The 14,506-nt window shown below is 44.8% G+C and overlaps 1 protein-coding gene across 1 annotated transcript in view; it reads left to right on the top strand.

The window, feature by feature from the left end:
• PSMB2 (proteasome 20S subunit beta 2) overlaps positions 1–6,559 on the top strand; it is a 31,575-nt gene extending 25,016 nt beyond the window's left edge. Inside the window, exons 4-6 of the mRNA XM_059377239.1 lie at positions 2,348–2,510; positions 4,015–4,064; positions 6,325–6,559. Of these exons, the coding sequence (XP_059233222.1) occupies positions 2,348–2,510; positions 4,015–4,064; positions 6,325–6,432 (321 nt within the window). The 3' untranslated portion in view covers positions 6,433–6,559. The remainder of the gene's footprint in view (positions 1–2,347; positions 2,511–4,014; positions 4,065–6,324) is intronic.
• Positions 6,560–14,506: the final 7,947 nt, after the last annotated feature.

Raw genomic sequence — 14,506 nt, 5'->3', positions numbered from 1 at the left:
CACTTTTAACCATAACAACCTGAAGGTATTCTGTGTCTGCCTGATTTTACAGTACTGTTTTCACACTTGGAAAAAAATTCTATTAGATATATATTTTTATCTCTAGCCAATTTAAACAGTTTTGTCTTTGTTGTTTAAAGTGGTAAACTACTGAAAGGAGACTGGGGTATGGCTAATATACTAAGAAATTTCAGTAGCATCTTCCAGAGTTTGGGATGCTCACCTCTGTTATTTTTTCTCACTGTACTTCCTGGAAGATAGAAAGGGGAAGGATTAACTAACCCAGTTTATACGGAAACAGAAGCTCCTAGGGCTTAAGTGTCTTGCCTAAAGTCAGACTTACTAAGAACTTAGTTGCAGAATGTGGCAGAGAGTTCTGGAGCCTGGCAGAGTATAGCATACTGCCCACCAGGAAATGTGACAGGCAGGTAATTATTTTCTCAGAAGACTTGACTACTGCTGGTCAGTTCCTACTCCTCTCAGACCATCCACCATCTTATCCCTAAGGCAGAACCTTGTTTGCAGTTTAGAGCTACTCTGTAGTATTTGAAAAATGTTACTAGGACAGCTGACTTGGAGTTCCAGTTAAGTATATAATATTTTCATGTGTTCTTCTAACATGAGTTTCTTCAAGTTTCCAAGAGCCCATGTTAACCATTGTTCCAAGAATGTGAGATGTCAGTTTTAAGACCACTAGCTGTTACTACTTGATGCTCTATAGAAGGGTGTGTAAATATATTCAGTTTCATTTAACGTGCATTTAATTGAATATGTAACTTTAAGGATGGGCACATAATCTTGAGCAAAGCTTGCTCACTACCCACAGAGGCAAATGTAAGATGAAAAACACATTTTGCAGTGAAAAACGAAGCTATGTAAAATGGGAGTCTCACCACTGATGCCTAGGGGCATAGACAGGCTGAATGTGACATGGTAAATGGCCCAGCTGGTGTAAAAGAAAAAAGCATCCCTTTGGAGACGAAGAGCAAGGCAGACTTAGTCAAGGTTCTTTGTAGAAACTTGCATATTTAGGGGCACCTGGGTCACTCAGTCATTAAGGGTCGATCTTCGGCTTGGGTCATGATCCCAGGGTCCTGGGATCGAGCCCCATATCAGGCTCCCTGCTTGGCAGGAAGCCTGCTTTCCCTCTCTCTCTTCCCCAGCTGTGTGCCTGTTCTCTTGCACTCTCTGTCAAATATATAAATAAAATCTTTAAAAAAAGAAACTTGCATGTCTAGATTTGCTGGTAATGCAAAGAAAAGACACCTGTTAATCACTTCACATTTGTCTCATTGATATAAATTATTTTTCAGTTATCTTAGGAGAGCCTTGTTATATAAGGAAAATATTATTAACATTTCACTTAAATCTACAGTTCTTCTAGTATTTACTATGTTTCCACAGTTCTAGCATATTTTTGGACTTCCATTATTACTGTCTGCACTAAAAGTTTAGTGCTTTGAGGGGTGCCTGGCTGGCTCAGTTGAGGAGAACATGCAACTCTTGATCTAGGAGTTGTGAGTTTGAGCCCCACATTGGGCATGGAGCCTACTTAAAATTAAGAATTAAAAAAAAAGTTTAGTGATTTGACTTAAATTTTTGAGACTGCTATCCTTCTGCAGCCCACGAGTTGTTTCTTTAATACTGGGGCATACGATCTACCGCTTGAGAGTTTGGTCCCGGTGCCCAAACTGAAACTATTTATTTTGGAGGAAGTGGTTGGGGCTGCTGCTTGCTTTATTCTGTGGCATGACACTCTTAGAACTGTGTTTGTTGGTTTCAGCGATTAGGAAAGACAGAAGAGCACTGATGCTTTCTCTGCCTTTGAAATGCTTTTGTAACAAGTTCTTGTCCATAGTCTTTAAGAAGAAAGCAGTTTTTGTTTGTTTGTTTGTTTGTTTGTTTGTTTGTTTTAATACCTTAAAGAGTCCCAATGCTCTTCTGTTCAGAGAAAAGAAGCCAACCTCCCTTTACCTCTTACCACACTCTTGGACCTTTAAATTTTTCTCAGTTTTTACTTTCATCATGATTTCCTTAGCTGGTGCTATTTTCTTATTCATCAAGAATTGGAATGTTTCAGGGCACCTGGGTGGCTCAGTGGGTTAAGCCTCTGCCTTCAGCTCAGGTTGTGATCTGAGGGTCCTGGAATCGAGCCCCACTTCGGGCTCTGTGCTTAGTGGGGAGCCTGCTTCCCCCCGCCCCCCTCTGACTGCCTCTCTGCCTACTTGTGATCTCTGTCAAATAAATAAAAATAAAATCTTTAAAAAAAATTTGAATTTGGTGTGTTCCCATTTGTCATGGGAAGAGATGTTGGTGTTCCTGCTTTGACCATGTCTTTCTTTTGCAGACCCCGTATCATGTCAACCTCCTCCTGGCTGGCTATGATGAGCATGAGGGTCCAGCGCTCTACTACATGGACTACCTGGCAGCCTTGGCCAAGGCCCCTTTTGCAGCCCATGGCTATGGTGCCTTCCTGACTCTCAGTATCCTGGACCGATACTATACACCAAGTAAGTTCTAGTGCACTAGGTAGGGAGTAGTAGCAGAGCCCCATCCTGAGCTGCTTCCCCATTTTGTACACCACCCCTTGGGCTTGTGTGGTCAGGGCTTGAGTAGAGGATGGATGGAGCCTGGGAAGCACATCCAGGTACCTTGTGGAAGCTGCTCTCCCTGCAGGTCAAGGCTGTTGAAGAGCTAATAAAAGTAGTCCCTTTCTGCCAGACAAAAGGAGATACTGCCTATGTCCAGAGCTGGGTTTTGTTTTGTTTTGAGGGGTGTGGGAGTAGTGAATAAGACTAATTTTTCAGTTTTTTAACTCACTTTGCTCTGCCTGGATGCTTATTAGCATCTCAGCTATAAAGAATGAGCAAATAAACCAAGTGGTTTGTGTGTTTGTTTTGAACTTGTGAGGTTGAACAGGTCCCTAGCATGACAACTGAGGATATTTTTTGCTTAAATGTTAAAGCTTTTGAAGGCCACAAGTCTAGGCCCTTCCCTTGGTTCTTATCACCTGATGGCTGACCCTCCTATAAGAAAGAGCTGGCTCTCTCCTTGTCGATAAACTGTTAGCTTGGCCAAGCTTTCAGCACAGGAATGCTTTTGTGCTAAGTTCTATCTTCTGACTCCAATCCCAACCTTGATTTTCACCACCATGAGCAATAGGCACTTGGGATTTTTCCCTTTTTACAGGCTGTAGATGCAGCACAGATAGCCACTTCTCTCCTTAAATTCCATTCTTCCCTGTCAGTACAGGAAAAATCTGGCTCCTCCACTCTTTTTTTGGTGCTGCCCTCTCATTCAACCTTAGCCATGCCAGAGCTCTAGGCCACATCCTGAAAAGAATTAGCCTGGCCTCCTAGTGACTGTTTCTTGATTTGGCATCTGTCAGTAATACAGCTGACTTGCCCACCAAAATCACCACTAACCACCCCTGAAGCCAAACTGCATAATATGTCATCCCAGTTTGCCATGCTTCTGGACAGTTCCTTTGGCTCTGATTTTATGAGAGTCTCAGCCCTATCCCATGAATTCTCTTTCCATTGTTAAAGGGAGACCCAGCTGGGAAAGTGAGGCTAAAACTCGGGCCCTGTCCTCCCTTTCCCTGACTTGCAGCTGGCTAGGGCAGATGGAACTGATTTAAGCCCTGGTCTAAAAGGGGGGGTTGGGGTGCGTGTAGGGGTGAGGGGGATGGGCTGTAAAAAAGAGGCAAGCCGCTGGACTTCTCTAGAGGCAGGCCCTGGCCATGGGAGGCAGAATTCCGTCATGCTTACCCTTCTCTGTAGCAAATCAATTTGCAATGGCTTGTGGCTGCCAGAGCACTGGGTCTGGGGCACCTTCCACTGCATATGGAATAAGTTTATTGGAAACTAGAAGGCTAGGCTTTTTTTTTTTTTTTTTTTTTGCCATTTCCATTTGTCTGGCATACTGACCTGAAGAAGTTTGAAAGGTAAAAGTTGTGGCAGATAGACTTAATGGCATCACCTTGAGTGCATGGTCTCTTGTGTTCTCTTTCAGCTATCTCTCGTGAGAGGGCAGTGGAGCTTCTTAGGAAATGTCTAGAGGAGGTGAGTAGCTCCCACAGGATCCTGAAAGGAATGTTTATCTCTGTTTGCCAATATTGTTCCGTTCCTTGGTTGCATTTTTTTCTGATCTTTGCCAGAAGGTGTAATACATACCCACTAACCAGATGTGAAGTTCCTACCAGGTATAGAGTTTGGTGGGTAACAAGCTTAGTTTTTCCTCTCCTGGGTTTCCTCTCATCAATGTCAGTTTTACAGTTTAGATACTTGTTAAGTGGGGATGGACAGGTTCATCCAGCCTAGTGGCTCTTAGATTTGGGTGTGTATAATCTAGGGACCTGTGGGGTTTTTTTGTTTGTTTGTTTGTTTGTTTGTTTTTCGTTTTGTTTTTAAGCAGATTCATGACCTCCACCTCCACCCGCTTTTTTTTTCTTTTAAAAATTTTATTTATTTATTTGATAGACAGAGATCACAAGTAGTCAGAGAGGCAGGCAGAGAGAGAGAGGAGGAAGCAGGCTCCCCGCTGAACATAGAGCCCGATGTGGGGCTCGATTCCAAGACCCTGGGATCATGACCTGAGTCGAAGGCAGAGGCTTTTAACCTACTGAGCCACCCAGGCGCCCCATTCTGATTCATTTGTCCTGGTGTGGAGCCTGAGTAATTGGCAGTGCCAAGTGATTTTGTTGCAGGTGGTAACTGGAACATACTGTAAGAACTACTACTGCCCTAGACTTTATACCTGCTCTATTCTTGTGCCACCTGGAGTTGCCATACTGTCTGCTCTCTCATAGTGCAGTGGTCCTGAGAGAAAGCCTTCCCTGAGAATTCGGGAGGCCACAGAAAGCAACTAGGACGCTTAAAGCAGAAGAGAAGGGAAGCCTTTAGTTTATGAGGCCAGACACATGGACACCACCCATTCCAGTACTACTCCTAAGAGTCTTTGGGGTACATATGGAGGATGAGGAGGAAGAGAAAGCAGCTCCCATAGGCATTTGAATTCTTTCTCTGTTTCTGTGGCCTAAGGATGAACTTGAATTTGTGGTCTGGTGAGAGAATAGGAGGGTGAGAGCCAGGTGGGAGCACTGGGCATGATGTCGATTTGCCTCTTATACGGCCCTGTCATTTTCAGTTCACGGTGCCCCCTTCTTCCTCTTGTTTGTGAATCCCCTTTCCAAAGCAGAAGCTGAGAATAAACTCATGTGCTTTCTTCAGTCATTCAGCTAAGAGGCTGTTATTAGTCCAGCTGTCCTAAGTGTTAGAAGGGGCTGATAGGGAGAAGTCACTGGCATATCGAGTGCTTTGAGACTTTATTCATCATGGATTCTCAGGTTGATCATTTAGAAACCCACATTTCCTTGTTGTCACCTTTTCTTGATTTTGCAGTTTGTTTCTGGACATAGGAGCCATCAGCTAGAGGGGTCTCAGGAAATGGAATGGGTTGTTGTCGATGCCTAGTCCTCAGTTGTAAGAGGAGATGGGAAATATGGGAGGGTGGGTTTAGGCCTGGGGAGGTGGGCATCTCTGGGATATGCTCCTAAGGGAGCAAGTAGAGAGCTTTCTGCCTTCTCTCTGAAGACTAAGTGAGGTATCTGGGAAGGGTGGCTGCAGAAGCATAGGTTTCCTCCAGCTGTGTTCCTCAGCTGTGTCTCTAGCCAGGTTAGTGGGGGCTGTGTGCTTCCACGCACCTAGACTACAGCTCCTTTGGAACAGTCTCTTAAGCAGAGAATCTTAAGAAAGTGCAGAGATGTTACTTTAATCACAGGTCAGCTTGGATTGCAGGAGTCAAGCAGGGGTTGTTCCAAGAGCAGTTCTGCCAACCTCCTCCCCCCCATTCTTCTAGCTGCACACACCTGGGCCTTATATAATGTTGGGGTGGGGGAGTTGACTGGAGCAAATTCTTGGGACGTAGGAGTACATTGCTTTGGTCGAAAGCTTATTCCTAGGGCAGTCATTCCTTTGTTGGCTTACTACCTTGAGAATTTTAAAAAAGAAATCTGCGTTTGCCAGACTGATTGGTAGCTGACTGTGGGGAATAGAGCCTTGACTTGTCTTATTCTTGTATCAGCTGAGTGACCAGAGACGAGCGCCCAGCTGCCTCTCCCAGTTCTTGCTCACTGCCCCCCAGCCTCCAGCTGCAGTTTGGGCTTTCTTCACTGTCTGAGTACTGACTGCCCCCGGTAGAAAATAAGCTCCACAAAAGCAGGAATTTCTATCTGCCAGTATGCCCAGTGCCTCAAAGAGAGCCTGGCCTATAGGTAGTGCTAAGTAAAGATCATTGACTGATTTTCTTCATGTCTCTCTGCAGCTCCAGAAACGCTTCATCCTGAATCTGCCAACCTTCAGTGTTCGAATCATTGACAAAAATGGCATCCATGACCTGGACAACATTTCCTTCCCTAAACAAGGCTCCTAACCTTATGCTGTCCCTCCCACTTGCCAAGGGACTTTTTTTTGATGGGCTCTTTCATCTTTTCTACTCTTTTGACGTGCATCCTTGACAGATGGTTACTTCAGAATAAAGCTAAATCTGGATAAATTGAGCTCTCTGGATTGAGTCTCAGTTTACCTAGTATCACCTCAAGACAGAAACGGAGAGAGGATTATCTGTATTGGACTTTTTGCCAGGACTGTTTCTCCCTCTGCCCCTTTCCCTTCATTAATGCTCTAATTGCCCTTTAGTAGCAGATAGCCTCACATTCTGTTTCACTGCCCATCAGGCTCTCCATATATTTTGCTCGCCAATGTCTCATTCCCCTAAAGCAGTGGTTCTTTTTGCCCCTAAGCTTAACATTTTAAAAATTAATTAATTTGAATAGGTGATGCATACACTTAATTAAAAAATGCAAAGGATACAAAGTAAAATGTTACATAGTAAGGAAATTATAAAGAAGAAATTACAAAGTAATTACATAATAAAAAATATTTCTCCTTTCCTATAATTTGATCACCTGCTTCCCTTCCCAGAGGAAACTTCAGCTACTAATTTCTTATCTATCCTTTAAGATCTAAGTTGTTCCTATAAAAAGCATGCACATTTATGCATGCATGCATACACATATCCCCTCTGAAAAATATTTTTAGATGTTCTGCATATTGTTTTTTTCATTTAACATTATACTGGAGATTGTTCTATATCTCTCCGTGTGTGTGTGTGTGTACACATATTCTTGTTGACAGTTTTGTAATATTCTATTCAATTGATGTACTATAGGTAGCTAACCAGATCCTGTTTTACTTCCTAATCTAGCTTTTTGGGTGATTACATGAATAATGTAGGTGTTTTTTGATTAGTGCCATTGAAACAGTGGTTCCTAACTGGATGTTTGTATCAGAATCGCCTGGGAGTTTTCTTTTTCTGGGGTACATGATTAGGCTGTTTGCCCAGATTCTTCTTCTTCTTCTTTTTTTAAAAAAATATTTTATTCCTTTATTTGAGAGAGAACACAAATAAGTGGTGGGAGCGCGTGGGGAGGGAGAGGGAGAAACAGACTCCCCCTGAGTAGGGAACTTGCCGTGGGGCTCGATCGCAGGACCCCAGGATCATGACCTAAGCCGAAAGTAGATGCTTAACCGACTGAGCCACCCAGGCACCCCTCACTCCCAGATTCTAAGTAGGTTTGGGTCTTAGACATAGGAATATTTTTTAAAGCTTCCCAACTTATTTTTATTTTCAACCATGATAGAGAACCACTGGGTGGAAGTTTCTTTAGAGAGTGGCCCTCAAACTTGAGCCTGGAGGGCTTACTGACACACAGCTTGCTAGGTCCTACCCCTGTAGCTTCTACATGTTTGGGGTGTGGCCTGAGATCTTGCATTTCTAACATTTCCAGTTTGAAGCTGCCGCTGCTGGTCCAGCAACCAAACTTCAAACCCCATTTGATCTCAGACTAAGATAAGACCTTTATCTCGTTCTGTGCTACTCTTAATATCAAATACAGATAGGTTTTTTGTTTATCTGAAATAAAATACCATCTCTCTACAGATCAGAGCATTTGTACTAACAGTATTGTGTTAACATCAGCTTAGAATATCATACACTTTGATAAGCCACTGGTAAATGCTTTATACCTTAAGAAGGAAGTTAATTATTGGATAAGTGGGGGAAAGAGATGGTTCATATCGCCACAGCTGGCTCAGCTGCTAGTGCAACTATGAATATGCATGGGTTTGGGCTTTTGACTGGATTTCTGAGTCTTTTTCTAGGGCATCTTTTTTTTTTTTTTTTTTAAGATTTTGTTTATTTATTTATTTGCCAGAGAGAGAGAGAAAGAGCGAGCACAGGCAGGCAGAGTGGCAGCAGAGGCAGAGGGAGAAATAGGCTCCCCGCTGAGCAAGGAGCCTGATGTGGGACTCTATCCCAGGACGCTGGGATCATGACCTGAGCTGAAGGCAGCCGCTTAACCAACTGAGTCACCCAGGCGTCCCTAGGGCATCTATTTTTAAAGCTCCAGAGTTGATTCTGGTACTTGCCCCAGTAGAGGACCACTACTAAAATATAGGCGGTCCTGCTTCCTGTTTTTCTCCCAACCGTGAAATGGTCAAAATTGTATCTATTCCATGGGGGATAGTTAGGAGGATTCCATGAGGTAATTAATGTAAGGCATTTTGAACAGGGCCCGGCATGTGGTATGTGCTCAGTAAGGATATAATTGTTGGTAAACTTGGAATTTTGTATCCATGCCTCACTAGGAATGAAATGGTTCTCTGCCTCTGAATGTTAAGTGTCCCCAGGACAATCTAGGTAAGCCCACCAGCCCACCCTGATTCCCAGTCTCTTTTCTCCAATCCAGATCTCTTTCCTGTTCCAGATCCACTTATTCCTAAGTAGCTTACCCTCCTGCCATAGGAACTATCATGTCTAAAGCTGGGCTTTACCATCTACTCCATCCAGAAGACCTCTGCAGCATTCCATCTTAGATAATAATGGTCACCTAGCTCCCAAGTACCCAAACCAGAAACCTAGGCATCTTTTTTTTTTTTTTTTTAAGTAATCTCTGTATACAATGTGGGGCTTGAACTCATAACCCTGAGATCAAGCATCAGATGCTGTATTAACTGAGCCAGACAGATACCCTGGCATCATTTATTTTTAATAAATGTAATCTAATTGGTGCCTGGATGGCTCAGTTGGTTAAGCATCTGCCTTTGGCTCTGGTCATGATCCCAGGAGTCCTGGGATCATGTCCTGCATTGGGCTCCCTGCTCCACGGGGAGACTACTTCTCTCTCTCTCTCTCTCATGAATAAATGGAGTATAAAATAAAATAAACTTGGTTTTACAGAAAAGTTGCAAAGATAATACAGAGTTTCCCTATACCTCTCACATGGTTTTCCCTAAGTTAACATATTACATAGTCACTGTGCATTTGTCAAAACTAAGAAACCATAATTGGTTGGTACGTTAGTATTAACTAAACTCCAGGTTTTATTCAAATTTTACCAGTTTGCCCACTAATATCCTTTTTCTGTTCTGGAATATAGGCCAGGATACCACACTGTACTCAGCTAAGCACCATTTTTGGTGCCTTCTTTTTCTCCTACCTTCACATAGTCATCAAGTTCTAACAGTATTAGTTCCTGAATCTCTTTTAGTAAAAATCTGTACCCCAGTATTCTGATTTATTCCCTCATAATTTTTCTTGGACTGTTTTTTAAAAAGATTTTATTTATTCATTTGATAGAGACACAGCAAGAAAGGGAACATAAGCAGAGGGAGAGGGAGAAGCAGGCTTCCCACTGAGCAGCGAGCCCGATGTAGGGCTCGATCCCAGGATCCTGGGATCATGACCTGAGCCAAAGGCAGATGCTTAAAAACTGAGCCCCCCAGGTGCTTCTTTCCTGGACTATTTTAACAGCCTTCTACCCTCTCTACTTTTCCTCTTTCCTCTCTAGTTCTTCCTCTGTACTCTACAAGTTTGATCATTCATACCTCTTTTCACTTAAAACTTTATGATGGGGGGCGCCTGGGTGGCTCAGTCATTGGGCATCTGCCTTCGGCTCAAGTCATGGTCCCGGGGTCCTGGGACCGAGTCCCACATTGGGCTCCCTGCTCGGCGGGGAGCCTGCTTCTCCCTCTCTCACTGCCCTTGCTTGTGTTCCCTCTCTGGCTGTCTCTGTCAAATAAATAAATAAAATCTTTAACAAAACAAACAAAACCTTTCTGATGGTTTTCCACTACTTACAGTAGTGGAACTTACAGTTCTTTAGTTTGACATGCTGGGCATTTCCTAATCTCCATGCTAGCTCCCCAAGTTCCTTTCCCTCTTCTATACCCAGTAAAGCCCTTGATTCAAATGAATTTCTATGGACTCAGCATGCGTTTTTACTCCACACCTGTTTGTACCTACTAGACGAAGGGTGAACATTGCTTCAAGAAGCTTTTCTTACAAATGATGTATATGTATGTGATTGAGTCATAGTGTGGTATACTCTGATGTTTTCTAATCTGCAGTCTACTAGATTATTTATTTATTTATTTTAAAGACTTATCTATGTATGAGAGAGCGAGCAGGGGGAGGGCAGAGGGAGAGAATCTTTCAAACAGACTCTCCACTGAGTGCAGAGTCCAGTGATGCAGGGGCCTGATCTCACAACCCATGACATCACCACCTAAACTGAAACCAGGAGTCAGACACCCAATCGACTGAGCCACCCAGGCATCCCAAGATTTTGTCTTTTTTTTAATGTCAACTGTGTCCCTCTTAAATTGATTTCCTGAAGTTTGAAAACACTGGGAATTCACTGATTCTTTAACACTCCTGCCCAGGCTCCTCAGAACGGTCTTCTGATTGGTTCCCATCTGCGTTTAAGTGATTAATACACAGAAAACAGTGTATTCCTTTCCAGACCCGAGGTGAGAGGAGATAGGCTGGAGAAGAGAACAGCTGGTTTGCCTCAGGGTAGGGAAGTGCAGCCCCAACTGGTGAAGAGGTTGGGGAAGTGATGAGGAACAGTGGAGGAGGGCACTGAAATAGCTTGAGAAGTGCTTGGCTTCCCAGCTCAGGAACAGTGGCTGAGCCTGCTCTGCCTGAATCCTGGCTAATGCCTGGAGCTCGGAGTCCTTTCACTGTCTCCTCAGCATGGCCCTTGGCCCGAAGCAGCAGCCGTGTAGAAGCAGAAGTGGGGGGCCTTCTTGGGATTCGAACTGTCTGCTGTTCCCTTAGCTCCGGCCTGTGGGTTAGGAATACGTGTTTGACGTAGAAAAAGAAAGGCCTGCCACTCAGCCTCACTCACCAAACGTCGTGAGGTTTGAAAGTGGGACAGGTATTCAAAGGCTACTCTTACTCTTCCTGGAGCCCCATGAGCCTTTAAAATAGAACAGGAAAGTCTTTTCTTTAAATGAATATAAACTCCAAAAACTGATGCTCACCCAGTCTAAACACTCTCCATTTAATTCACAGCTCCTTGATTTACAAAAAAGAAGCCACGTAATCCGTCCGTATATGCTTTTCCCTTAATCATCATCTACTGTTCTTTAGGGCTAGACCCAGTTTGTCAGAGGCTAACACACAATTTTTTCCCCCTGTGGAGTAACAAACCTTACTGGGAAGAATCAAACGCTGAGACCTCATTTGAAGCTTCTTATGCCACTTACATTCCCCACACTAACTCCTGCCTCTCCTGCTACCATCTTGACCGTAGACTGGAGGGCCAGAGCCTTGGGGCCCAACGGACTGCCCTCTCTGGACTCAGATCTGGGAGCCCTTCTGCAGAGGGCATGGGGAGCAGTGGGAATGGAGGGGTGGATCAGACAGACCTGCATGCGTTCCTCTTGGTCGCTCTGTGACCTTAGTCAAGTTACTCTGGACTAGAATTTTCTTATCTCTAAAATAGGACTTGGTTAAGACTACATGGTTAACAGGGAAAGTTGTCCACCGAGTCATTTGTAATAAACTAATTTCCTCCTTGCTCACCTTAGAGATACCTACAGCCTTATATTGACTTGTTGCTATGTGTGGGGCATTGTTTAAGTGCTGTATGTGTCATCTCATTTAATCCCCTCAACTTCCCAAGGTCTCAATTTTAGTGGTCGAGTGTCTCTTTCCAGGCCCAGGACTTTGGTCAAAGCAGAGCATACATGCTTCCTGCCATCCCTCCCTTCTGTCTTCTATATGGGTAGTATGAGGGAGTGAACCTTCTTGGGAAAAGAGGTCACATCTTTGGACCTTTACCCTGGAGATGATCGCTAGACCTTTTGTTCCCTTCGCTTGTGCAAAACACTCAACATCTTGGACAACACACCTGCAAGCAACTGGCCGAAGAGCATTCCTGGCAAAGAGCACAGTGAGTGCTTCTGCCCGGAAGCATAAGACTAAGTGGTAATTGCAGGTACAAGCAGGAAGCTCAAAGGGTATCAGAAAGAGAATAGTTTAAGATAAGGTTGGAGGTAGGCAAAGCCTGGGTCATTGCAGGGCTTAGTATGAGGGTGTACAGTCAAAACCGAGAGCGGTTGGAAGGTTATTGCAGTAGTCCCGAGGACTAGGTTCATGGCAGAGGAGACAGATGAAGATGGGTCTGCTGATGAATTGGGTGTAGGGAAAGAAATATGACCCCCCACTTTCTGGCTTGAGCAGCTGGGGGAGGATGGTACCATGTTCTCAGAGGGAAAGTGTGGAGGAGGTCGAGATGGGAGAATCTGAGTCATACTGCATTTTGGATGTACAGTTGAGATGCCCGTTAGTCCAGTGGAGACATCGGACAGACAGGCTAACGCACACACAGCCTGGAGATCAGGGAGGCGCCCCCAAGGAAGGGCAACACTTAGAGGTCAAGTAGAGAAGGAAGCCAGAGTTGGAACCAGAGAGGTCAGAAAAACCGGATGTTGGGAGCCAGAGAAGAGTGTTTCAGAAAAGAAAGTTGTCTGTCATGTTAGAGCCTGCTAACCCCACAAAAAAGGCCTTCGTATTTGACATTGTGGCCACTGGTGACCTTGCTGAGTGAATTTCAATAGACTAGTGGGGATGGAAGCCAGAGTGAAGTGGGTTGAAGAGTGAATGGGGGGGGAGGACGTGGAGGCAGAGGGGTATTGATCTTTCACAAACGAACTGAGGAAGATAAATGGGGGAAGGTTTATGTTTTGTAAGGTGACAGACCCTAGAACAGGAATGCTTCGGGGAGTGATGTAGTAGATGGCTGTGTAGAGAAGGAGACACTGATGGATCCAGGAAAGGCTGCCTGAAGAATGAAATCCTTAAGAAGACAGCCAGACTAGCACCGGACATTCACAGTCACCAGCATCCATACTGACACATACAGACCCAACACCAACAGTCATGGTAATACATCACATAGACCTACAGCTAGATGGACACTTTTAGACACAGGCCCGCCGAGTCCAAGAGTACACATACACACCTGGGATCCACTTCTCTTAAACACACACACAGACACAGACACACACACACACACACAGAGAGAGAGAGAGATGACAGCCACACTGATGAAGCAGATAGATACACTCTCTGCAGCCCCCGCAACACACCCTGGTACCCACAGCCCCCTCCTATGATTTCTCCCTCAGAGGCCCCTCCCCACTTGAGAGGCAAATCTAGGCCTGGGCTGAAGAAGGACAGGGAGGTTTTATATCCAGTGAAAAAATTTTATTAAGAGAATGAAAAAGTCGGAGAGCCAAAGAGGTACATCGATTATAGGGTCAAGAGAAACAACAGCAAATACAAAATCTTCGTGAAAACCTCATGATCTCTGACATAATCTTTCTTCCCCAAGCCCCCTGACCCTCCCCCAGCCCTTTGTGAGCAAACACACCCTCTCCGTCTTGGTCCAGCTGGACATCTTGGTGCGTAAAGCAGAAAACAATGAAACAAGAATCCTCAACTCGGTATAAATAAGTTGCATTCGACATTTTTAGACTTTCAAATTTAATTACAACATACATAAATAAATAGGACAGACAGCAAGAGGACTGTGACATGCAGCCTGGATTCAAGTTCTGCAATGTGTGCTTTATCTTTGCCCCTTGAGGGCTTCCCCTGCCCACTTCTCCCCAAGTGGGATGGTTCCAGGACCCACGGGGGCCTCTCACCAGCACCCCTTTTCTGGGGGTCGGAGATGCTGGGGTGAGGGATGCCATCTCCTCAACACGTCTGGTTTGTTAACAATTTCCCCCCAGCCATAAGTAAAAACATCAAGGCCTTAGCCTCTAGGAGAATCTACCTCTGCCCAGGCACCCTGATGCACGGGGCTCAGCCTCAAGACCAGGCTTCTCCATGCCATTCCTGTCCAAGCACTTACCAGCAATTAAGGGTCAGAAAACTGCACACACGCGGCAGAGCTCTGGGCCCTTCTCGACAAACAGCCACAGAGAAGCCACCTCCCCTTCTCCAACCTCTCACTCCGGGGTCTTGGGATGAATGTTCTCTTTCTGGCCTGACACAAGCTCTGCCTTTTAATCCTTTCGGGCCCACTCCCAGGAACTAAGGCCTCACTTCAGGCCTTGGCAACCTCTTTGGGATGAGGTAGCGGAGACAG

The sequence above is a fragment of the Mustela nigripes genome, chromosome 14 (genome assembly GCF_022355385.1).
Source record: "Mustela nigripes isolate SB6536 chromosome 14, MUSNIG.SB6536, whole genome shotgun sequence".
In the NCBI taxonomy this organism is placed as follows: Eukaryota; Metazoa; Chordata; class Mammalia; order Carnivora; family Mustelidae; genus Mustela; species Mustela nigripes.
Note: the sequence above shows the minus strand (reverse complement) of the source record. Positions and strands in the feature narration are given on the sequence as shown.